The 27024-nt window shown below is 46.6% G+C and overlaps 1 protein-coding gene across 1 annotated transcript; it reads left to right on the forward strand.

Annotated features, from left to right (window-relative positions):
* The first annotated feature begins 239 nt into the window (after window positions 1-239).
* On the forward strand, window positions 240-18383 carry krcp (kelch repeat-containing protein). The gene is made up of 13 exons (XM_056300846.1): window positions 240-411; window positions 571-732; window positions 6658-6739; window positions 7431-7490; window positions 8230-8452; window positions 10498-10593; window positions 10740-10871; window positions 11401-11588; window positions 11808-12004; window positions 12339-12433; window positions 14620-14674; window positions 16512-16609; window positions 17959-18383. Exons 1-13 carry the CDS (start codon window positions 350-352, stop codon window positions 18186-18188), a joined length of 1680 nt encoding a protein of 559 aa, XP_056156821.1. The 5' UTR covers window positions 240-349; the 3' UTR covers window positions 18189-18383.
* The last annotated feature ends 8641 nt before the right edge of the window (window positions 18384-27024 follow it).

Below are 27024 nucleotides of genomic sequence, written 5' to 3' on the forward strand. Positions count from 1 at the left end.
ACGTGCAAGTGTTCGTGAACGCACTTTTTCCGATGGCCGGCTCGCTGGTTAATACGGAGCGCTCGGGGATAAATCTCCGGCGTTCCGTGCGAGCGGAGTCGACGTTGCTCCCGATAGTAGTCGACGGTAGACTCCGCCCTCCCCGCACACTCCGTAACTAAAGCGCGCACGCCGTTCGCCGTTGGCGCGGAGTTTAGAATCGACGACGCGACGGCGGCGGGAGACGCTGCGGACGATTATTTCCATCTTCAGAAAATATCAACAGCGGCCATTCGTGGCAGAAACTCTTTTTTGTTTGTTTTTTTTTTGTGGTTGCGTCTGACCGCTTTTGGCGAGGGACTTGCGCAAGATGGGCGACTTCGGAGTTTACGCGGTCATCGGCGTGGACGGTCCGCCTCACAGACTTCTGTGGTAAGGTGGCTGTCGGGCCCGTCATACGTAAACACGGTTTCACTATCAAGCGTTTGTTTTACCCGCTCGGGCAAATGTGATTATTGTTGCTGTGATTTCTGCGTCCAGCCAATCGGCTTCAACCAACGGGAGCGTTTTCTCTTTCCTCTGCCGTTTCAGCGCCGACGGGTCGTGTCGGACCTCTGTGGCGGTTCCGCCGGACGCCCGCCAGGTGGTGCTGTTTACCAGTGGGCCTTGGGGGGAGAGGATCTGCGTCAACGCCGAGCTCAACGACGCCGACCGGACCCCGGTCACGATCGGGAAACTCACCCCGTATAACAAGTAGGCCCGCTGAGTCTTGCAGAGTCCAGGCCCCTTCCCCGGGTGCTGCTGGTTTTCTCTTCCCTCAGGTTGTTGATTACACTCATCGGTTGTGATTAGATGGCTGGAATATCTGACACGACAGGAGACTGATTAACTACCTGGCAGAATAGAAAGCCAGCATTACTAGGGGGGGTCCCTGGTGACTGGGTTGAGAGCCACTGTTACAAAGGACTGAATTACATACACAGATACATGTTATCAAGATGGTGCCGGGGATGGCAGCCTCTCTAGTGCTCTCTTTGTTTTTGTTTATTCTCTATGTGTACAGTCATTCAAACCCGATTACTCTCACTAGAGAAGAGCTGCTTAACATTAGGCAGTTAACTCCAGATAGTTTTCCCACCAGTTTTCACAAACCCGTAAAGTTTTTTGGAGATCTTAGTTGGAGGAACAGCGGCTCTGTGAGACATGGAAGCAACGCAGATGGGGGAAATGTGGGCCCGTGCACCGGTGAGGCTCTGACAGTGGGGATTCTGAGCTAGACTCCCAGCGATTCACCTGGCGAATCTCCGCTCCATGCCCAACAAAATGGACAAGCTGCTTCTCCTCAGTGGGAAGAGCAAGGACTTTGCACGTTCTGCTGCCCTTTGTTTCACTGAGACCTGGCTCAGCTAATCCACCCCCGACAGCAGATTACACCGACAGGTGACACCGGGCTTCCGCCTACATCGGGCGGGTCGCGTTACGGCGCTATCGGTAAAAGCGAAGGGCGGAGGAATTTGCTTCTGCATAAGTGAAGGTTGGTGTACAGATGAATACTGCAGCCTGAACTTGGAGTCATTATTCATAAACTGTAAGCCATTTTATTCACCACGGGAGTTTTCATCCTTCATCCTGGTCGGTGTTTACATCCCACCCCAGGCCAGTGTGAATGGCGCACTGCAAACCCTGGCCGACCAAATAACTGGCTCTGAACAAAAACATACGGACTCGCTTTTCATAATCCTTGGGGACTTTAACAGAGCAAAATTAAACCACGAACTACCAAAACACAGACAGCATGATAATTGTCCCACTAGGGAAAATAACATAAAATAACTGCTACACAATTCTTAAAGATGCGTATCGCTCTTTCCCCCGGGCACCTTTGGGGCACTCTGATTCCTGCTTGGTTCATCTTATCCCAGCCTACAGGCAAAAACTAAAATCTGAAGAGCCTGTGGTTAAAACAGTAAAGAAATGGACCGGCGAAGCAAAGCAGGAACTGGAAGAATGTTTTGACCGCACCGACTGGAGTGTATTTGAAGCTGCAACTGGCAACCTGGACGAACTAACTGACGCTGTGACATCTTACATCACCTTTTGTGAAGACAGACTGCACATACAACAATAACAGACTATGGTTCACAGCCAAACTAAGACAACTCCGGCAGACTAAGCAGGATGCCTACAGCAGTGGGGATAGAGCCCTGTACAAGCAGGCCAGAAATTCATTGACAAAGGAGATCAGAGTGGCTAAAAGAAACTACATTGAAAAGCTGAAAAACAGGCTTTCAGCTAGCAACCCTGTGTCAGTATGGAGGGGCCTGCAAGACATCACAAACGGTAGAAGACCATCCCCTCATGCTGAGGCAAACAAAGACTTGGCTGATGAACTGAATGTCTTCTATTGCAGGTTTGAGAGAGACAAATTCACACCCCTCACTCGCTCCAGCCCAACAACAACAGCCCCCATCACACCTCTGGCAACCCCCCCCCCCCCCCGATACTCAGGCTGCACTCGAGATATGTGTAGAGGATTTTTCCCAGAGACGTAAGACCAGGAAAGCACTGGGTCCAAATGGCGTCTCCCCATCCTGTTTTAAAGCCTGTTCTAACCAACTGGCTCCAATCTTCACACAGATCTTCAACAGATCCCTGGAGCTCTGTGAAGTCCCCTCCTGCTTCAAACGCTCCACAATCATCCCGGTTCCAAAGAAATCCTCCACCACAGAGCTGGATGGCTACAAGCCTGTCGCTCTGAAGTCTGTGGTCATGAAGAATTTCGAACGACTGGTGTTGGCCCACCTGAAAAAAGTCACAGGACACCTGCTGGAACCCCCTGCAATTTGTTTACCGGGCAAACAGGTCAGCGGATTATGAAGTCAACATGGGACTGCACTACATCCTGCAACACCTTGACTGTCCAGCAACATATGCAAGGATCCTGTTTGTGGACTTCAGCTAGCTGGTCAATACCATTGTTCCAGAAATCCTTTCCTACAATCTCTCCAAGCTCACTGTATCCCCCGCCATCTGTCAGTGGATCACCAGCTTCCTGACAGGCAAGAAACAGCAGGTGAGGCTGGAGGAAGTCACTTCTGGTATACGGGCAGTCAGCCCTGGTGCTTCCCGGGAATATGTCCTCTCCCCAACTGCTCTTATACCAGGGTTCCCCAATTAGTTTTTCCCAAGGGCCTAGTCATGTCATGCATGCTAAGCCAAGGGCCAAAACGTCTGGGGGGATTTTTCCATTGCGCCGGCAGAAGTTGTTTCATATGCAGATGTTGTTGCTGCTATTACGAATGTTACTATTATCATTATTTTTGTTATTGTCTTTATGCACAGAATACATATGTGTGAATGAAAGGGAGGACAGCGGAATGGTGAGGATGCAAGAAGTAGAGGTGACGAAGGTGTATGAGTTTAAATACTTGGGGTCAACTGTCCAAAGTAACAGGGAGTGTGGAAGAGAGGTGAAGAAGAGAGTGCAGGCAGAGTGGAGTGGGTGGAAAAGAGTGTCAGGAGTGATTCACGATAGAAGAGCACCAGCAAGAGTTAAAGGGAAGGTTTACAAGATGGTTGTGAGACCAGCTATGTTATATGATTTGGAGACAGTGGCACTGATGAAAAGACAGGAGGCAGAGCTGGAGGTGGCAGAGTTGAAGATGCTAAGATTTTCATTGGGAGTGATGAAGAAGGACAGGATTAGGACAGCATTTGGATTAGAGGGACAGCTCAGGTTGGACGGTTTGGAGACAAAGCAAGAGAGGCAAGATTGAGATGGTTTAGACATGTGTGGAGGAGAGATGCTGGGTATATTGGGAGAAGGATGCTGAATATGGAGCTGCCAGGGAAGAGGAAAAGAGGAGGTTTATGGATGTGGTGAGGGAGGACATACAGGTGGCTGGTGTGACAGGGGAAGATGCAGAGGACAGGAAGAGATGGAAACGGATGATCCGCGGTGACGACCCCTAATGGGAGCAGCCAAAAGTAGTAGGAGTAGTAGACATCTCTGGGGGGGTGTGTGTGTGGGTGGGTGTGTGTGTGCATGCATTTGTGTGCCCCGGTCTTTGATGTGGGTGTGTGGGTGTGTGTGTGTGTCACAGTCTGATATGTTTGTGTGTGTGTTGTATTACAGTCCTTAATGTGTTTCACAGTCCTTAATATGTATATGTCTGTGTGTGCTCACAGTACCTGAATTCGTTTCTGTGGTTGGACTGGGAGGGGTGTGATGGAGGCCACACTTCTGGGAAAGAGACTGTTCCTCAGTCTATTGGTGCAGGATCTTATTGTCTTGAAACATCTGCCAGACGGCAGCGGTTAAAACAGGGAGTGGCCGGGGTGTGTTGTGTCCCTGATGATGCTGCTCGCTTTCTTCCTCAGTCGACTGGCATAGATGGTGTCCAGTTTTGGGAGCTCCGTCACCACACGATGCAGGTCCTTTCGCTCGGCGGCTGTGCAGCTGGCATACCACACGGTGACTCAGTCAGGATGCTGTCAGTGGTTCTGTAGAAATTTGGCAGCAGTTTCTGTGTGGGCTTGGGTTGTTTCAGCTTCCCAAGGGGGAAGCGTCTTTGTCCCTATTAGGATTGGAAAAACCTGAAACCACCTACCCTGTGGGGACATTTTATGGGTCCCCAGGAGGAAAAGGGTCTATTTTAGGGTCAGGACTTGTTTTTAGGGTTAAGGTTAGAATTAGGAATAGGTTAAGGTTAGGTATGTAGTTATGATGGTTAAGGTTAGAGTTAATGAATGTAGTCAATGAGCTATCCCCACATGTACAGGGTGACGTGTGTGTGTGTGTGTGTGTGTGTGTGTGTGTGCGTGTGTGTGTGTGTGTGTGTTTGCAGACAGCTACGGTCTGCATGCATATCAAGTATGTCAGTTTGGCATTGGCGTGGTCCGGTAAAGTAAAACAAAACTGATCAGTCCAGTCAGATTTGAACCGACAGTTTTCCTGGTCGACTGTCCGCTTTTTCATGCAGGCCATGTTCTTGGTTTAGGACAGTTATTGACAATCTGTGACTTAGCTGGTGAGTGGCTTTGTCTAGTCAAGGACCGTAGAGAGTGCGGAGTACATATTACGTCTACACACGCTCTACGGCATAGGTCAAGTGTGGGGTGAGGTCAGAATAAAGTAGAGCAGAACGCACTTTATTTCACATGTTATGACAAGGGGCGTTAGTGCCAATAGGTCGGCGCGGGCCAGACATTTGGGCCAGCCTTGGCCCGCTGGCCACTTATTGGCATTCAAGGCTCTAAACCAACGACTACGCCTCCAAGAACCCAAGTGTTAAATTACTGAAGTTTGCAGATGACACTATGGTCACTGGACTCATCCAGGATGATGACGAGTTTGCATATCGGCGGGAGGTTGAGCAGCTGGTTCTCTGGTGTAGTCAGAACAACTTTGAGCTGAACATGCTCAAGACTGTAGAGATGACTGGACTATAGGAGACCCCGCTCAGCACAGCTCCCCGTCACAATATCCAACAGCCCTGAGTCAACCGTGGAGAGCTTCAAGTTTCTGGGAACTACCATTTCCAAAGACCCGAAGTGGGAGACCAACATCAACTCCGTCCTCAAAAAGGCCCAGCAGAGGATGTTCGTTCTGCAGCAATTGAGGAAATTTGGTCTGCCACGGGAGCTGTGGAGCTATCATGGTCTGGTGCGCAGCAGCAACAAAACAGGATAGGAACAGACTGCAGCAAACAGTAAGGACAGCAGGGGGGAAAAAATCACTGGCTCTCCCCTACCCACCCCGCAGGACTTGTACACCTCTAGAGCCTGCAAAAGGATGGGCAGAATCAGCACAGACCCCCCCCACACCCAGGACATAGTCTGTTTGAACTCCTACCCTCTGGGAAACACTACAGAGCAATATGCACCAAAACCACCAGATATAGTAGGAACAGTTTTTTTCCCCCACAGGCCATCTCTCTCATGAACACTTAACAGCAAGGTGCAGGAATAGACACTTATTATGTAAATACGAAACTTTGTAAATAGCCCCTTCTGGTCAACATGTCTCGCCTACATATCTACAGCGTGCACTACCTCTTTAAAACCAGATGTGCAATACAAATGTTTGTGCAACACAAATGTACAATTGTAAATAAATACTCATACAACTGCTGTATACTGGTTAGACATTATTGCTGTTATTGTTGTGGTTGTAACAGGTACATAATGTAGTATTATGTAGTTGTCAGGTGGATGGTAGGTGAATATATAGTGTATACTTCTGGTACATAAGATAATATAGTGTAATATAGTAGCAGTATATAGCATTGTATATGGGTATGATGGGTTGTGGACTTGTGGTATGGTATATTATATTATATAGTGTATGGGCAATATAGTATTACAGCAATATGGTATAATACATGGGCATAGGTTGTTATTACTCAACCATAACAAAAGTCTGTATAGTAGCAACACACCTGTTGTGTGTATATGCTTTCCTCCAATGTCCTGTTCCATTTATTTCTTCTGGTTTTCTTTTTTCTTTTTTGTGTGAGTGATATCTGCATGTGCTAGAAGCTGCTGTGAACCGGAGTCAAATTCCTCGTGTGCATAGACACACTTGGCCAATAAAGTTGATTCTGATATATACATATACATACACATGTACATACAATGCAAAAGGCAGAATCCAAAGTCCACAATGTTGTCCCTCAGGTGTTTGTCGTGGGAGCAGTGGGAGGAGGAGACGTGGACGGACGGAGTCACGCTGACTGTCACTCTACTGGGAGGAAACCTGGCAAGTCTTCCAACCATTTTTTTTTAATTCATTTGAAAATATTTAAGACGAATAATTCGTCCCTTTTGCCCATCTTTAAATTTCAAGTAGAGCCAAGCCTCCCTGTGGTTGTCTGCAGGGAATTAAAAGATGGAGGTGTTCAGGGGCTCTTAACACCTTTTTACATAAAATGCAGTCAAAGTCCTCAATAAACAAACAAACAACAAAAAAAACCCAGATAAAACATACAATACAATTGGATAATTAGTAAAAACAGTGTTGAAAAAAGTAAACAACAGGACAGTACGAAGGCACGATAAAGCGTAGGATTAAATGAGATGATAATAGAAGTAGATATAAAAATATAAGTAGCATTTACATTTCTTATTACCAGTTGCCAGTGGTCTCTTTGCTAAAGCCACTTAAACATCATTGTAATGCACCTGCCGCCACTCAGGAATAAAACAAATGGAGTCGTTCGATAACAGATAGACCATCAGGGATAAAATACAGAAGAGAGGCTTCTATAATGAACAGTGAAGCAACGTGTTTGGAGTAGATAATCTCTTTCTCGCACAGTTAAGATGATGATGAATAAATGTCGTTCACGTTTCAGGTTGTGCAAGCTGTTATTGTTTTCATATGTTTTGAACTTATTTATTCATGTCGTTATCTCGTCCCTCTTTGACTTCTTTTGCCTGTTTGTTTGTAGGTGAAAGCAGATGTGTCTGACCCACAGCCCATCCAGACAGTGAACGAAAACACGCCCAAGGTAATGTGGAAAGAACTGATGTCATTACAGCGGTGTGTCTGATGTCAAGACGCTAACGGAGCAAAACGAGTGCTGCTGGGGCGTCTGGGTAGCATAGCGGTCTATTCCGTTGCCTACCAACACAGGGATCGCCAGTTCAAATCCCCGTGTTACCTCCGGCTCGGTCGGGCGTCCCTACAGACACAATTGGCCGTGTCTGCAGGTGGGAAGGCGAATGTGGGTATGTGTCCTGGTCGCTGCACTAGCGCCTCCTCTGGTCAGTCGGGGCAGCTGTTCGGGGGGGGGGGACTGGGGGGAATAGTGTGATCCTCCCACGTGCTACGTCCCCCTGGTGAAACTCCTCACTGTCAGGTGAAAAGAAGCGGCTGGTGACTCCACATGTATCGGAAGAAGCATGTGGTAGTCTGCAGCCCTCCCCGGATCAGCAGAGAGGGTGGAGCAGCAACCGGGGCAGCTCGGAAGAGTGGGGTAGTTGGCCAAGTACAGTTGGGGAGAAGAAAAAAAAGGCGTGATAAGTTGATACTTGCATCTGTCTCAAACAGCCTTTCTCTGTGTGAAGCACACAGGCTGTTTATGGTTTGATGCTGATCTCCATATTTGCATAGCTGCCATATTATAGCTGTTGTCTACATTGGCTAGTCAAAGTAATATCAGTCATCACAGTCAGTACCAATCATTCTTTTATTTGCCCTTAAATGAAATTTGAAAAGTTTATTTCTGGTTCTCTGCACTACTTCAGTGCAACACAGCTCCCCCTGCTGTCCGGAAGGTCAATGGCAAGAGGAAGAGGGAGGTAACGCCAAAGGAAGTTGACGAGAAGGTATCAAATAGAGAGAAGGAGAACGAGAGTCCCACCAGAACCTCAAAGAAGATGACCCCGGAGAGAAAGGTCAAGGGTCAGACACACGGAGGCGTGAAGCTGTTCACCAACGGAGGCGAGGCCACGAAGGCAAAGGGAGCAGGTGAGAGCAACCAGAAGATGAGGGGATGGGGGTTTGTCGAGGTATTGTGTGTAAAAACAGAGTTTACATCTTATTTGGCACCAAGACAGTCTGTAAACAGTCAGTCGCCCGGGTATTAAAGTTGCTGTGTGTAATGTTTTGACTCCTACATCAGCATTGGTTGCTGGGTGGTACCAGTTGAAACAAATCCAACAACTGGCATGCCTCAGATTTCTGCAGTCGAAAAGCACGGGAGTTTTTTTTTGGTCGTTGATTGAAAACCTAAGACGCCCAAAAAACTTGACTTGCATTTGCAGTCCTCAACTAAGTTCGCAGCACTGATCGCAGCAAACAATATCTACTGAGGGTAAGGCTGCATGGTTCTGGATGAAAAAGGGGAGCATTGCGTTGGTTTGGCATTGAGGTCATGATTCTTAGGCATACCAATTACATAAAAAAATTATATATATTGATTCCCATTCTTCTGCACAACATACAGTGTGTGTATAATGGTAATTCACAAAATTAAAATAGGGCAGTTTTGCAACCATGTCTTGGTAAATGAGTACCTGAACTTAACCACTAACTGTAGTTGCCGTGAGTACTGTGGTTGGTGATGAACAAGTTTGGGGCTTGTTCAACATGTACCAACTGTATGTGAAAATTGACTTCTCCATATATGTTGCTCTACTTTTTCAAGTCATGTTATTTGTGTGCCACACCCTTAGAAGGGGCCTCAGTGGTCTCTGAGAGAATGTCTATGGAGACGTTTTCTGCATGTTGTTGAACCTACATGCTTGTCCCTCCCCCCCCCCCCTTTTCTCCCCAATTGTATCCGGTCAATTACCCCACTCTTCCGAGCCGTCCCGGTCGCTGCTCCACCCACTCTGCCGATCCGGGGAGGGCTGCAGACTACCACATGCCTCCTCTGATACATGTGGAGTCACCAGCCACTTCTTTCACTTCTTTTCATCTGACAGTGAGGGGTTTCGCCAGGGGGAGGTAGCACGTGGGAGGATCACGCTTTGTCCCCCAGTCCCCCCCCCCCCCCCGGACAGGCACCCTGACCGACCAGAGGCGGCGCTAGTGCAGTGACCAGGACACATACCCACATCCGGCTTCCCACCCGCAGACACGGCCAATTGTGTCTGTAGGGATACCCAACCAAGCCGGAGGTAACACGGGGATTCGATCCGGCAATCCCCATGTTAGTAGGCAACGAAATAGAACGCCACGCCACCTGGACACCCCTACATGCTTATATTCTTATGTTGCAAAATGTCGTTTGGCATGCTGGGGGCGCTTGGTGCCATGTATGGGTCATCCAAATGTAAATGTAGAATTGATGCTGTTCGTGATTCAAATTGCTTAGAGAAATAAGTCACTGTTCAGGCCTAACTGGGCATTCAGCAGTGGCAGAAGCTGGTAGAACCGTTACCTTTTAGTCTTACTGGCCTTTTTATTTATTTTTTTATTCACACCAGTATACAAAAAGTGTCAAGATTCAAGTAGAATTACACAAAACACTTTTAAGCAGTGAGACTAAATGGGATGAAGACAGGCGAGAGAGAGATGTGGATTCCGGAGGTATATGAGGCCTGGTTAGAAGGAACTGGGAAGAGAGGGAGACCGAGAAAAACCTGGGTAAACAACATCGGAGAATGGCTACAGATGAGCGTAGTGGAGACGGGGAGAGCTGCGATGGATAGGGAGCGGTGGAAGAGACTTGTTGAGGCATCCGCTGTGCTCCTACGACCTCCATAGGTTACAGAAGTGATGATGATGATGATGAGGCAGTGTTTTCGTTTTGTGAAAGAAGACAGAATAAAAATGTGTGTGTGTGTGTGTGTGACAAGGAGAGAGGTTGAACAAGTGTGCAGACTATTCACATGCCATTTGTTTGTGCGTGTATGTGTGCGTTTACACGAATGAGGGAAATGGTGAAGAGAGGATGAGTAGTACCCCTTTGGAGTAAAAACTGTCTGTGTGTTGAGGTGTATGTGAGCTGTCTGATGCAGTCGGTTTGAGAGATGCATAATCTCTGGTCTTAACTCTCCCCTTTATAGCCAAAGGATCAGCAGCGGTAAAGGAAGCTGCAAAACCACCTTTACAAAATGCAACCAGGACCAACGGCAGACCGGCCAAGACACTCAAGCAGACTGGTGAGCACTTGCACAGTCGTGTCAAATCCCACGACAGTTTTAATCCTAGTGGGGGTTAAAAGCAGTTGGTAACATTGGTGACTGTAGAACTGTGGTTTTGAGTTAGACGTCTCCTCTCCCCTACGCGTCTCCGATCTCCCCATTAGCTCCACTGGTTGGCCCGTCAGGTCGTTGGGGTCAAACACTGTGTCCTATTGACGCTCAGACTGTGATTCTGATCGGAGGACAGGGAGCCAGGATGCAGTTTTGCAAGGACCCGATGTGGAAGTTATGCACAGGTCAGTGAACAATATGAAGAGGCTCTTTTCATGTGATGGGGAAGTAAAAAGACTGCTTGTGTGAATGGTTAAAAGTAAATCTGGGTGCCCTGAAGTAACAAGTCAGCCCACATGGTAGATACTCCATTATATCTAAGAGCAAACGGTCTCTTTATTTCTCTTTCTTACTCATTTTCTCTTTCTCGTGCTCTCTCTCTCTCTCTCTCTCCTGTCTCTCTCGCTCTCTCTCTCCTGTCTCTCTCGCTCTCTATCTTTTGCTTTTGGTCCTCTCTCTCCCTCTTTCTCTCTGTCTGCCTCTGTCTCCCTCCTCTCTCTCTCTCTCTCCCTCTGTCTCTCTCTGTGTCTTTCTCTCCCTTCTCTGTCTTTCTCTCTCTCCATCTCTCACTCTCTGGCCATTATTGCCGCACTGGAGACAAGCCTATGAAACAGCAAAGTCTCATATCATTAATCCTTTGCCTGCATACTTTTGCCATGTTCTGGGTCCGAGCTGGTCCAAGTGACGCCCAGTTTTGTTTTGTCCGTTCAATAGAGGCCATGTCCTGGGTCGCTGCCGAGACGCTGGCCGAGGGTCCCACCCCCGAGGCCAGGATTGGCCACACAGCTGTCTACGATCCTGATTCTAGAAGGATCTTTGTGTTCGGAGGGTCTAAGAACAAGAAGTGGTTCAATGACGTTCACATCCTGGACACGCAAAGCTGGAAATGGACCATGGTGGAGGTGTGTGTGTGTGTACTCGTACACCATGTTTGTCTCTGGAAGTTGTCAAATGTAGTTCAGTTTATATCAGAAAATGATTTTGTTTAATTTGGTGAAGGTTTTTTTTTTTTAGGAATTAAACAAATAGAAAACTTTGTTGGCTGGTGGTGTTAGCTGATAGAGAAAGGGCCCTGGCTTTGGTCCTCTCTCATCTGTGTTCCTCACCTCTCCTACCTTCAGGCTCAGGGCAAAGTCCCCCCCCTGGCCTACCACAGCTGTAGTATGTTCCGGGGCGAACTCTTTGTGCTGGGAGGGGTGTTTCCCCGTCCCAACCCCGAACCGGATGGCTGCAGTGACTGCCTGTACATCTTTGACCCCCATCTCTCCATCTGGTACCAGCCCATTGTCACGGGTGACATGCCTTCCCCACGCTCAGGGTGAGATGGCTTGAATCAGGGAGTCAGCTGTCGACTTGTTCAGACAATTTTGTGTTTTCAAGATATCTATCCATCTACACTACCTTTTTCTTTTCTTTTCTCTCTTATCATTCATATGTCTCCCCCGTGCCTTTCTCTACCTTTCTCATTTCCCACCTTCTAACTATCTCTCTCTCACCCTCAAACTCCTCTACACCTTTGGCTAAAGTGAAAATTGCTAAGGAAGTAAGGGTATTCGTTTCAAAGAGTATTCTACCAATATGTTTTGTACTGTGGTTGTGTAATTATATCGTCTTTACTTCTCTTGAAAACGCTCCCTCTGTCTCTCTTCCAGTCACTCGGCATGTGTCATGCAGGAGAGGAAGATCTACATGTTCGGAGGATGGGACACTCCTGTCTGCTACAACGACATGTACATGTTGGACCTGGGTAAGAGAGATGCGCGCACACACGCACGCACACACACACACACAAAAGCACAAAATCGGGCGTCCAGGTAGCATAGCGGTCTATTCTGTTGCCTACCGACATGGGGATTGGCGGTTCGAACCCCCGTGTTACCTCCGGCTTGGTCGGGTGTCCTTACAGACACAATTGGCCATGTCTGTGGGTGGGAAGCCGTATGTGGAGATGTGTCCTGGTCGGTCGGGGCGCCTGTTCGGGGGGGAGGGGGAACTGGGAGGAATAGCGTGATCCTCCCACGCGCTATGTCCCCCTGGTAAAACTCCTCACTGTCAGATGAAAAGAAGCGGCTGGCGACTCCACGTGTATCGGAGGAGGCATGTGGTAGCCTGCAGCCCTCCCCGGATCGGCAGAGGGGGTGGAGCAGCGACCGGGGCGGCTCGGAAGAGTGGGTGGAGCAGCGACCGGGACGGCTCGGAAGAGTGGGACAATTGGCCGGATACAATTGGGGAGAAAAAAAACCCACAAAATCAATTGCAGATACTCTTTCATCAGATGAGACCAAATAAATCACTGTTAACAAATAAAATACTGTTGCAATACCTGCATTCAATGGAAGTTTACAACTTTTTTTTTTTTTAAATGTGCATAAATACCAGCAATATCACAGTTTAATCATGATCTGTAGTTTCCAAAATAATACCTTTTTGAATGAAATTTGGAACAAAAGGTGTTGAAATGGGTAATGAATGTCAAATTACATTTTGCCCCTTTTCCACTGCGTGGTACCAGCTCGACTCAACTCTCTCTTTTTGTTTTGTTTTTGTTTTTTTCCCATTGGGCAAAAGTTGAGGATAGTATAGCTGGTACTTTTTTGGTACCACCTCCGTCAAAATTCCAAGCGAGCTGAGCCGATACTAAAAGTCATTGGAGGTATTAGTTTCGACTTCGTTTGTGCTCCATTCAGTGGTCATGAGTCGTTGGAGCTGTTAGTGACCAACTGTTGTTCTTGGAGGCTAAGCTTTTGAGTCTATCAACAGCTCTGATAACGACTATCGTTGCTAAACATCGGAACACAAAAGAGCCATGGACATCAATAGCTCTGATAACGACTCCAAAGAGGCTAAATATCTGAGTTTCATCACCAGCCAGTCAGACTAGCTTGGTCTAGTCAGAAAGGCACGAACTGATGAAGCCTCTTGGATGAGAGGCGAAACGTCTTCACGGATATATAACCAAGTCCAGTTGCACGTGATTCATAGTGACTTGTGTTCTGCTGTGATTGAAGGTTTTTCTTATACAATTTAAATCGTTAAATAAAGTTGTTATTCATATTGATTCATGCATCAGTTCATCTCATCATAACGTAGGCCTGGCCCACAGGAAAGAGCAGTTGGTATGCTGACTGTTGTGTCGGTCATATTACAGGATGATGTATTGCTTGTGTTTACTGGATAACACGGAAGATAATTAACTTTAAAAAAACATCGGATACTAAATCACAATCGCAATATTAGTATTAAACTGTGTCCACGGGGGAGAGTGAGTCTTGCCAATAAAATGGGTTGGAATCTAAACAGCCCCCCACCCCCCAAAAAAATTGTATTTGGCCAATTATCCTACTCTTCTGAGCCGTTGCTTTGGATAATAGCGTCGGCTAAATGACTGTAATGTAAATGACTGTAATGTCCCGGTCGCTGCTCCACCCCCTCTGCCGATCCGGGGAGGGCTGCAGGCTACCACATGCCTCCTCCCATACATGTGGAGTCGCCAGCCGCTTCTTTTCACCTGACAGTGAGGAGTTTCACCAGGGGGACGTAGCACGTGGCAGGATCACGCTATTCCCCCCAGTCTTCCCCCCCCCCCAAACAGACGCCCCGACCGACCAGAAGAGGCGCTAGTGCAGCAACCAGGACACATATTGTATTCGACTTCCCACTCGCAGAAATGGCCAGTTGTGTCTGTAGGGACGCCCAACCAAGCCAGAGGTAACACGGGGATTCAAACTGGCAATACCCGTGTTGGTAGGCAACAGAATAGACTGCCAGGGTCTCAGGACAGGATGTTGTGTTGCTGTAAAGCCCCTTGAGACAAATTTGTGATATTGGGCTACACAAATAAAAATGACTTGACATCCAAGTAATTTGGTGCATTTGTGTCTTAATTCGATTTTCTGCGATTTAATGTTGTTTTGGGATTCCTTTGTTTGTCAGGGCTGATGGAGTTTTCTGCTGTGAGGACCAATGGAAAAGCCCCCTCTCCTAGAAGGTACACACACACACACACACACACACACACACACACACTATTGTGGAAATTGCCTGCAAACAGTCAAGACTAGTGAAATAGAACATAAAATACCAACAGGTTGAGGGTTAAAATATCCATCCATTATCCAAGCCGCTTATCCGAATTACGGTCGCGGGATACTGGAGCCTATCCCAGCAGCCATTTGGCGGCAAGCAGGGAGACACCCTGGACAGGCCACCAGTCCATCACATGGCCGACACATTCACACCTAGGGACAATTTAGTACAGCCGATTCACCTGACCTACATTTCTTTGGACTGTGGGAGGAAACCGGAGCCCCCAGAGGAAACCCACGCAGACACGGGGAGAACATGCAAACTCCACACAGGACAACCTGGGATGACCCTCAAGGTCGGACAACCCCAGGGTTCGAACCCAGGACCTTCTTGCTGTGAGGTGACTGCGCTAACCACTGCGCCACCGTGCCACTGGATTAAAATATATTGTAAACTATATACTGGAGAGAAACACCCCGACACAGAAGTCAGAGAGCCGTCTCTCCCCGGAGAGTGAGGAGCTTAGTGTCTTATAATGCAGCTAAGCAAAGAAGTCTTACATATTTAGCCCCTCGATGTTTAAAGACAATCAACCAATAGAATCACTCCTGCATGCAATAGCGGGAAACTATTTCTAGCAAGAGTCAAGAGTTCAACACAAGTATTGGTTTCTGCAGAAACACAGCCAAATAGAAACACAAGACTCAAGGCCTCTCGAAGATCTCTATGTATGATTTGTCACATGACAGCACGTCTGTCTTCTGACATGACATAACACAGCCACCTTCAAGATGCATCTAACCCACACAGCAACACAGGCATCTCATCTCATCTCATCATCAGCCACTCCTCCGGGGTCGGGTCACGGTGGCAGCAAGCTAAGTAGGGCACTCCAGACTTACCTCTCCCCAGCAACGCCCTCCAGCTCCTCCTGGGGGATCCCAAGGCGTTCCCAGGCCAGGTTGGACATGTAGTCCCTCCAGCAAGTTCTGGGTCTACCCCGGGGTCTCCTCCCAGTTGGACGTGCCCGGAAAACCTCCAAAGGAAGGCACCCTGGAGACATCCTAATCAGATGCCAGAACCACCTCAACTGGCTCCTTTCGACGCGAAAGAGCAGCGCCTCCGGATGTCCGAGCTCCTCACCCAATCTCTAAGGTTGAGCCCAGACACCCTACGGAGGAAACTCATTGCAGCCACTTGTATCCACGATCTCCCCCTTTCGGTCACTACCCAAAGCTCATGACCATTGGTGAGGGTTGGAATGAAGACTGACTGGTAAATTGAGAGCTTTGCCTTCCGGCTCAGCTCCCTCTTCACCACAACGGTCCGGTACAACCTCCGCATTACTGCTGATGCTGCACCAATCCACCTGTCCATCTCCTGGTCCATCATACCCTCACTTGTGAACAAGACCCCGAGATACTTCACAAACACATATACACACATCACAGGCATAAAGAAACAAGTGTTTGATGTTAGTTTTCGTTCAGAACACACACACACACACACACACACAGACTCACACACTTTAATGTATCATATCTCATTATCCTTACATACTTGCAAGTGACCTGTTCAGATATTTCAGTAGTTCTTGGTGCGTGTTGCATCTTCTTAGTCTACTTCTTTTAAACATTGTGGTTCATGTCCTTGTGTCTTTTCGTTGATCATTCCACCAAGACAAACCCTCAAGTGCAAAACACTTGTCTGTCCTCAAACTTGACCTTTACCCTCATCTGCGATTCCTTGACATTTTGATCCACGTGTTGTGTCCGTCCCCGTGTCTGTGTGTTTTCCAGCTGGCACGGCAGCGCCGTCCTCTCAGATACCAAATTCTTAATCTACGGAGGCTACAACGGAAACAATGCCCTTATGGACACCTTCATCTTCGACACAGGTGAGACAGACGCTTACACGCCTCCATACGGGTGGCTCCTGTTTTTTGTTGTTTTGGGGGGTTTTTTGCATGTGATCACAAGTTTTTTTGGGAATAAGTCATCAGTCCAGAAAAGTATGCAGTACATTAACATAGGTTTGTAGGTGCAAGAGCCAAGAAGCTTTCTGGGATTTCCTTACCTGGATTATTGAGCATGCATCAAGACACTAGTCTGCTTTTAACCAGAACCTGACCTCAGATCTCAGGCCCAAGTTTGCAATGAGGAAGTTTTGCTGATTTTTTTTTAAAAAACAGGTTTTAACCAATAATACACGTGGAATTAATTTTACCTGGACAGCGACATCAACTAGCAGTTTGGGTCCTTATGAACATTTGACGTAAGAGCAGTCCCTACAACAGCCAATACATGCTGTACCGTAATTAGGGCTGCAACTAAGTCATTTTCCTAATCGATTAAAATGTGGAATATTTTTTCAATCGATTTATTATTTAGTTTGTTAAAAGTCAAAAATAAAGTTGCATGCCCATCTTACATTTCCAGAGTCCAAAGTGACGTTATACAAACTGTTTCGTTTGTCTGACTAACAGCCAGTGGAAACCTCCAATATTAATTTCATAATGAGTCTGGATAGCGTAGCGGTCTGTTCCGTTGCCTACCAACATGGGGATCACCGGTTCGAATCCCCACATTACCTCCGGCTTGGTCAGGCGTCCCTACAGGCCGTGTCTGCGGGTGGGAAGCCGGATGTGGGTATGTGTCCTGCTCGCTGCACTAGCGTCTCCTCTGGTTGGTCGGGGCACCTGTTCGAGGGAGGAGGAGGAGCTGAGGAGAATAGCATGAGCCTCCCATGCGCTACGTCCCCCTGGTGAAACTCCTCACTTTCAGGTGAAAAGAAGCGGCTGGCGACTCCTCATGTATCGGAGGAGGCATGTGGTAGTCTGCTGCCCTCCCCGGATCAGCAGAGGAGGGTGAGCAGCGACCGGGACGGCTCGGAAGAGTGGGGTAATTGGCCAAATACAATTGGGGAGAAAAAGGGGGGGGAATCCCAAAAAATGAAAAATTAATTACATAATGATATAAATAAGAAGAAGGCAGGCATATCTTAGTGTTTATGAAACTGCAACCAACAAAGTTTAATATTTTTACTTGATGAATGACTCTAACGATTAACCGACTGCCAAAATTGTAATTCGTTTTCTCTCAGTCGCTCAATCAACTAATTGTTTAAGCACTGATTGTAAGAGAATCTTGAGGAATACACCGCTGAAATACTTTAAATGTGAGAAATGTAAATGTGTGTGTGTGTGTGTGTGTGTGTGTGTGTTCCTCCTGTGGTTTGCTGGTTCAGACACCAACAGCTGGACGGAGGTGACGCACCCTCAGCTTTCGGTGCCCAGAGCTGGCCATACCGTCATCAGCATGGAGACCGCCGCTTGCCTCCATCACCGGGACGAGGAGGACGGCGCAGAACGCACCACCACCAGAACCCTGCTCGTGTTCGGAGGCGGAGACAACGAAGGCAACTTTTACTCTGACCTGACGACCGTCCCCGTGGACGAACTGCTGAGCGGGGTTTAAAGATGGCTCCCCGCAGCGGGAATCCTCGCTTTTTTTAATTTATTTCTTTTTTTCTGTGTCCTTTTGTGTGTTGCTCATTGTATATGTTTTTGCAAAGTTTTACATTATATTCTGTTAAATTCTTAAGAGTGTTATTAGGAGTGCATGGTGCCACTGTGCAGTCAATTTAAATAGGTGTCCTATTTAAGTTGACTGTCAAGATATACATATATGAGGTTTATATTTTGAGGAATTTCTTAGATGACGACGTCGTACATATATTTTAACCAGAAAGTTTGTTGGAAAAGACTTCTGTTATTTTTTTGACTTTGAGATACTTTATTGATCCCTGCGGGGAAATTACGCTCAGCATTTAAGCCATCCTAGTTGTGTAGCTAGGAGCAGTGGGCAGCCACCGTGCAGCACCCGGGGACCAACTCCAGTTGGGGTTCGAACCCAGGACATTCTTGCTGTGAGGCGACAGTGCTAACCACTACGCCACCGTGCCGCAGTATATGTTTGCTCTTGCTTTTGGGGGGGGGGGGGGGACCTACATCTCCTATCCTGGATCCCAGACATCTTGGCAAACAGCTCAGAATAACTGCATCATAAGGGAACTTGTGTGTGACAGTTTTAGGTGTACATATTTTCCATATTTTTCCAGTCAGTCGTTTGCTTTGTTGTGAGAGAATCGTTGATCTTAGCAAATAAAAGGGGTTTAATAGCATTATTATGCAGCACCTGCTGACTCAGATAATTGTGAATAGTGAAGAATTTTGATTTTATTTTTTCAAAATCATTTTGTTTTTCTCTTTCAGATCATGTTACGCCTTTGGAAAAAAAAGAGTCAATAAACGTAAGCTTGTTGATCTCTCCGTTCCATTTCTGAAAAAAGTTTGCGGCGTCCTTGCCACTCTTTCTTGAACTAGACATTCTTAGATATTGTGTATTTAAAAACACCGGAAATACTTTATCGAGCTAGAAGTAAAAGGTGAGAACCAATGTAAAATACAGATGTGTTCCAGTTTTGGGAGTCTGGCTATGGAATGGTCTTAATGACGAGTTGACATTGTGTAGCCCGCTGCTGAGTTTCAGAAAACCTTTAAAATGTAAACTAATTAAGGATTACAAGTCAGTATAATGTTTTCCCCTTCCTTTTGTAACTGATATTCTAGGTTAACTTAAGGCTGTATAGGATAGGTAACAATAAGCCCTGATTTCTTTTTCGGTCATTGATTGTTTGAGTTTTGTTGTCATCCGCTCAACTCGAAATGAACTTCTCATTTTGACACTGCGAAGAGGAAAACAGTCTTCATCCTCCAGTTTGACATTTTGATTTGTTTGATACATATCGGTGACAGTAAAGGGGAACTAAACTGAAGGGGGGGGCGTAATTTAAATGGCTGTTTATACATTATGACATCACACAGCTCGCTGCTGTACTGTTAGTTCCTACTCGTGGGGTTATTGCGCATGCGCGGGTTAGGACAGGCCATTTCTCCACTGTAGGAGACCGGCGTCACTCTGTTTCTAACAAGCTTAGTTGTTATTATGAAGTTTTGTTTTGTGTTTTCTGTATTTCGAAGTCGAATCGCGAAGCTGTACAGCTGTCGTGAAGATACTGAGGGGTTTTCGGTCAGATGTATTCTCTTTTCTTTTTTTTTATCTCTTAGACCAGTGGTTCTCAACCTTTTTGGGGTCCTGGACCCCCTGCGTATTTTTGATCTACCCTGAGGACCCCTCCACCTGATCTTGGGGGAGGGGGGTTGCAATTTGATAGAAACAATAGAAACTGCATTTTAAGTTGCATTATAGCATTTATTCACTCTTTGGGGCAAAAATAAGAGCTTTCAGTTGTAACTTAGATATAGTTAACAAAACAGAATATGTATTCAGTAACTTTCAGATATATGTAACAACAGAATTCTTATGCAGTAACTTTTAACAATGCAAACGGGAGCGAGATCTCTTATTAAAATACAATAAATGACACTTGTGAAACAGATGTAATTAGAGAAAAAAGTCCCGTTACCCTTTATAGTTTAGGTAGATAAAGGTCTCAGTCACATGTGAGTAAAATAATCCTATTTCTATAAATGTCATAGGATCTTTTTTTTAAAGATATTTTTATTTTCGCGGACCCCCTTGCAATTACACCACGGACCGCTAGGGGTCCGCGGACCCCCGGTTGAGAAACACTGGAAGAACTGTGATTTTGAGTGTTATTCCTCTTTAAGTGTATGGGGCGGTGTAGAGACGTTTATTCGTCAACGTGGCGAGACGAAGGCCCTGATACGAGCGGGTCGCCACGCCAAACGCGCCCCCGTCTCTAAAGTTCACGTCAAGTTCACGTCAAGCGGACGCGTGCGATTCCCGACGCTTGGGCGCGTGCCGTTGCTAGGCGTGCGGCGGCAGCGGGACGCTGATCAGTCCTGAAGAAGTTACGACACCAGACACGTGGCCGGTGGTGCGATAACCGGGGGGGGGAGGGGTGGGGGGGAGCGAGCGTCCTAAGATGGCTGCCGCTGAATGGCTGATAATGAGGATGACGTCAGGAATATAATATTTACAACCGGTGGGACTTCCCTGGGCTCCAAAGTACATTTTCTGATAAAAAAGAAGAAGAAGAAGAAAAGAAACCACGCTGGTTAAATGCACATGAAACACACACATTCAAATGGAAATCCCAAATTTGCAATTTTAACTAAACATTTGTTCCGCTGCTAAACATCGACTCTTAATAAGGTTTGCTGACGTAGATGCTTGGTTAAACGTCTCACGTTTTTCTGTATTAAATCTTAACAATCCCAGTGAGACGTTCCAGCCAATGGGGGCATAGATAGGATCAAGACGGAGGGGTTAGAATAACTAAGAGAAGGCATTTTGGTTATTATATTACACAATGTAGCAGAAAAGCGGCACGGTGGTTAGCATGGTGGCCTCACAGCAAGAAGGCCCTGGGTTCGAGCCCCGGGGTAGTCCAACCTTGGGGGTCGTCCTCTGTGTGGAGTTTGCACGTTCTCCCCGTGTCTGCGTGGGTTTCCTCCCACAGTCCAAAGACATGTAGGTCAGGTGGATCAGCCATACTAAATTGTCCCTTGGTATGAATGTGTGTGTGTGTGTGTGGGCCCTGTGATGGCCTGGCGGCCTGTCCAGGGTGTCTCCCCGCCTGGCACCCAATGACTGCTGGGACTCCAGCATCCTGAGACCAGGATAAGCGGTGTGGATAACGGAAGGACAACAGAAAAGCTGCAGCCTACAAAACGTGGTTGTGAAAAACAGGCACAGTAAACAACAGTTATCAAAAACACAGATAAAATCCATCCAGGATGACTCATGTGGTTCTGAAACAGCCCAAACCTAAGCTAACAGATAAGGACCTCATCAGGGTTCAAACTGAGGACAATGCAACATATAAAAAACCTTGAATGTACTCAAACAGCTGCTATTTGCTTGACACGGCTCTTTTTGAGTTGGACATCATGTCTACCGTGTGCAGGTCAGCTAAAATTCCCAGCACGAGAAAGTTTTACAGAATTTGCATCGTTTGCCGTTCACACGATCAGACATAGTAGTGACTGAAGAACATATTACAGAAACGTGTCTCCATAATGTGCAGACTGAAACCAAAAGTCGTGCATCTTTAACGTCATTGCAGGATTGCCAAATCAAAGCAGAGTCGAGTCCTCGTTATGTAACATAGTGCAACTTCTTTCTGATTAAAGTGTTGGAAAATTACAATATGCCCCCCACCCCCCCACCCCCCAACTTCTCAAGAGCTTTTACTGCTGAAGTACACGATGAGCCCTTACACCAAAGGGTCTGCCAGTGTGCAGTCCAGTGTGTGATTTTCAGTGTCATGGCCTAATGTCACCACTAGATGGGGCTATTACGTTAGCTGTACACAGCATTGCTGTGAATCGGTTTTTCTTGAAATCCCACTGCCAGATGTTTAAACGTGTCATCGCGTGGCTGTCACTCACAGTGTTAGACAGACTATGGGCAATGTGCCCACATTTGACCACAAAAACGAACTGGGACATTTTGAGACAATTTTAATCTCTGTAAATCATCTATAGACGTCTTCACAGTAGCTGGACCCTTTTCAGACAACATTCAGCATAAATGGGGAACACCAAATACCATCTAGGGATTTTGACCAGTGATCACATGCAACACAATCTGGTTTAGAGACAACAGGGAGGGAGCGTCAGTGAAAACTGAATGGCGGCGTGTTGCATTTCAACACACAGGCCAATGCGGACTAGAAGTGCAAGAGCCGCTGAACCCACAATCGAAGTCAAACAATTCATCAAAGCCACTTCTTCACCCATGGGGCCATGACATCAACAAAAGTATGCCTCTGGCCAAAATCACGAAGGTATGCCAAAATGAAAATCCCTGTTGCCATAACATATAAGCCTACACCAGCGAATACAGTCGGTGGGGATGAGTTGTTGCCTCAAGTGTGTGTTTGTTTGTTTTTTTCCTTGGAAATACAATCCAATCAATTTAAAATCATCCGCATCTTCTCCGCTTGTACGTGCAAGTGTGGCAATGCCCTCGCTCCCCTAGTAGATCAAACACCCCTGATGATGGTGGTGATGATGATGGTGGTGGTGGTGACGGCATTGACGAGGAAGACAGGAGGACGCAATACAATGTGGAGACAGGAGAAGAGATGAAGACACGTACTTCAGCAGGTTCTTCAGAGAACCACATCCAAGGATGTAGGGTAGCACTCACCGATTTCAAAAAGGACGGGGACGGTACCTCATTTCCGCCAATTTATTTTGGCCAGCAAAACATGCTAACATCTCGGCCTACTGCTACAGGCCTTCATCGGAGCGTCAGTGGTTTTTTGGGGGGGTTTAGCACCACAGTAAGAGTTTCTTTTTGGGGAGACGCATCCCAACTCCTCCATTCCAACAGTACTTCAGCAGGTGTTTGGACAGCGGAGGTCAAGTGCGGAGAACCCGAAGGCGCTGAAGAGCTGAACCGAGGAAGCGGGAGAAGGAACCCGGTTAAAGACGCTACGATACGAAGGAAATCCTGGGGAATTTCAGAAAGAGGTGCCCTGCGACAAGCCGAGGGAACACCGTGTTCACTTACGCCAAAGGCCTCAGCTCGAGATGCAACCTCCAGTTTTGCTTGATAGGGCAGATAGGGGTCAAGCTGCACCGTGTGTAGTTTGGAGAGCCAGAGGGTCAGAGGTCACACAGCTGCACCATGCAAGTTCATTAAAGGGTTGCACAATGCACAGTTAAGAAGCCCAGTCGATGCATGCAACGTGTGCAGCAACCGCTTCATTCATCAAACTTGTACCAAATTCCCAGAGAAAAATCACAATAAACCACAAGAGTGGATCATCTCTCAGTGAAAATGACCTTTTTGACATATATACTGTATAATTATGTTATTGTTTTTCTTGGGGCAATCGTTTCAGCTACCTCTGTTACCACAGTGGTATTGTCTTCGGCTTGCTAGCTTGGAAAATGCAAGTGCAAACGATACAAGAACTATGTGCCCGTTCACGGCTATGATCTCTGATTGATTTTCCCTGCCCTGTGGCATACCAATATTCCAGTGGGTAAATGCAAAATCGATTTGCATCAGTGAAACAGAGTACTTTCATACCCCCTGTTGATCTCCTGTATCCGTGGCTTAATTTGTGAATTCTCTTGCATCGTTAGCATTCTCGTTCTCAATTCAGTGGTGGCAAGCACCGTGCCACCCTAACTAGTTGTTAAACTAATGTGTGCTAATGCACCTCAGCCCTAACTGGGACCTGTGTTTGGCAGGAGAGCCTCAGTGATTTCCCTGCAACTGTTGAATTTGCCTCTTTTATGGAGGGGTGGACGGAGGAGATGGAAGAGGATGAAGAGAGACAATGTCTTTACACACGCTCGATAATCCAGGTAAGAACATCAAAGAAAGTTGAATCGGTTCATCCATCCGTCCATTATCCAAACCGCTTATCCTGCTCAGGGTCGCTGGGATGCTGGAGCCTGTCCCAGCAGTCACTGGGTGGCAGGCACACACACACCCACACACACACATTCACACCTAGGGACATTTTAGTACGGTCGATCCACCTGACCTACATGTCTTTGGACTGTGGGAGGAAACCGGAGCCCCCAGAGGAAACCCGCACAGACACGGGGAGAACATGCAAATGCCACACAGAGAACGACCTGGGATGACCCCCAAGGTTGGACTACCCTGGGGCTCGAACCCAGGACCTTCTTGCTGTGAGGGGACCACTGTGCCACCATGCCACCCTTATCTATCTATCTATCTATCTATCTATATTGATATGATATATATGTATATATATATATACACATATATATTACATTAAGTATGTGACAAATATACTTATTGATATATATATATAAAGATGTAGGATTTTTTTAAAATACATATATGCATTTATATATATATGAGACAGTGTGATAGAAAAAGACAGGAAGTACATGGAGGAGAGAGAGTGGAAGTCGTGCAGCAAAGGTCCTGAACCAGAAAAGGCATCAGGTTTGAGCTTTCATGCCATTCATTCATCCGAGTGAGTCATTTTTATGAGTTTTCATGTCATGGTCTCTCAGTCAAGAGCGAATACCACGCCTGAACAGCACCAGCCCAACCAGGGCAAACTCTGTGTACATGTGACCTATGTGGTAGATTGAACTGGTTATGATTTTAATCATAATCAAGTGTGTAAGCATGTGTGCTAATACTTAACTGACTAAATAACATGACTTAAATTGTGTAGTTTTTGCCGCTTTCGTGATCCTCTGTACACTTTATTTGAAGCGCTGCACAGCTCGGCGCCAAAATGAGTTTTGTCACGGCTCCACCCGTCTCTTTCCTTCATATACCTGAATACCATAGTGATAAGCTCATAACTAAAGGGAGGCTGAAGTTTACAGGGGGATACAGGTTGAGTCATTTCTAAAAACAGGGTCGCTTTCAAAGCTTTCAAACTTGTAATAATGAAATAACGTCCCCAAGGTTTGTGATTAGTTTCTAGGCAGTACGTGTGAGCTTTGTACTCAGAGCAGTTTAAAACAACAGCAGTCAGACTGAGAATTGATTTCTGCTCAGTGAGCCACACACAACCTTTTATTTCCTTTTACGGGAGGAAATGTGTCATTTTCTAGGACAAAATGGAGATCCCGGGGGCGTCCCGGTGGCGTAGGGGTCCATTCCGTTGCCTCCCAACACGGGGATCGCTGGTTCAAATCCTCGCGTTACCTCCGGCATAGTCGGGCATCCCAACAGACACAATTGGCCGTGTTGATGGGTGGGAAGCCGGATGTGGGTATGTGTCCTGGTCGCTGCTCATGCATGCAAACATAAGATCTGCACCTACTTCATATTATGCATACCTATGATGGAGAGTGTGCAAAAGTACCCTGTCTCTCGGGTCAACATGCACACTTCCTCAGCTTACGTTGGAACAGAGCTGTATTCTCTCAGAGACAAACTGGGATGGGGGGAAGTGAAGTGGTCAACTCTTTGGCATTGTTTATTGGTTGCAAACTTCAATAAACTTCAACAGCGGGTGAATTTGTTTGACCAGATACTAAAAATAACCACACTAATATCACCATCTCAGTCCGCCCACCTGCTTCTGGCACCGTGAAGCAGGGGACCACAGATAAAACGGATTGTAGTCCTTTAAAAGTCCCTCCAGCGAAGCTTGAAATATCCATCCAACAACGAACATCCGAAGTATGGGAGATTGGGAGCCAATAAAAAAAGGATAAATAATGTTACCAGTATCAAAGGATTCACTCAATGACAGAGGCAGAGAATATTCATTTACATATTCAATTCATGCAGCAGGGTTTATGGATTTGTTTACAAGACATGTGTTTAAACACAAGGGACTATAGAAGAAGGCAACACTGGGTAACAGCCACTGGAAAAATTAAGGATAGATTTGCATAGATACGTACATAAATACATACATACAAGAATGAAAGATTTATTTGTCACATATTTAATGTACAAGTATAATGAGCAGTGAAATGTTTATTGGCAACTCCAAAATGTGTGCAACAAAATCAAGAACATGCATAAATCCTGGGAGTATACAGAGGGTATACTCTGATAAATATCTATATACAAATATGCAAATGGTCCGTATCAAGGAATATATATATATATAAAAATATATATCCATGAGTACATCAGAAAGAGGGCCACCCAGAATGAACTGCTGAGTGAGTACCTCAGGCAGCAGAAGACAGAGAGTACAGAGGAAGAAGAAGAAGAGGAGGAGGTATCATGGAAGATCAAGCCCCTCCATAGGATGTACCATCGAGAGACAGAAGACGTGGCTGATATTGACAAATCCTACCAGTGGCTAGAAAAGGCTGGGCTGAAGGACACCACGGAGGCTGTGATCATAGCAGCACAAAAACAGGCACTCGGACCAGATCGATTGAGGCAGGGGTGTACCGCACCAGACAAGACCCAAGATGCAGGCTGTGCAAAGACGCCCCTGAGACAGTCCAACACTTAGTAGTAGGATGTAAAATACAAGCTGGGAAAGCGTACAATGAAAGGCATTACCAAGCGGCTGGGATACTGTACAGGAACATCTGTACTGAATACAGACTGGAAGTCCCCAAGTCCAAATGGGAGACACCGCTAAAGGTGGTTGAGAATGGCAGAGCTAAGATCCTGTGGGACTTCAAGTTCCAGCCTGATAAGCAGGTGCTGGCTAACCGACCAGACTTTGTGGTGGTCGACAAGGAACAGAAGACAGCAGTAGTGATCGATGTAGCAATCTTGAGCAACGGCAACATCGGGAAGAAAGAGCACGAGAAGCTAGAGAAATACCAAGGAC

Source organism: Lampris incognitus, chromosome 20 (assembly GCF_029633865.1).
Source record: "Lampris incognitus isolate fLamInc1 chromosome 20, fLamInc1.hap2, whole genome shotgun sequence".
NCBI lineage: Eukaryota > Metazoa > Chordata > Actinopteri > Lampriformes > Lampridae > Lampris > Lampris incognitus.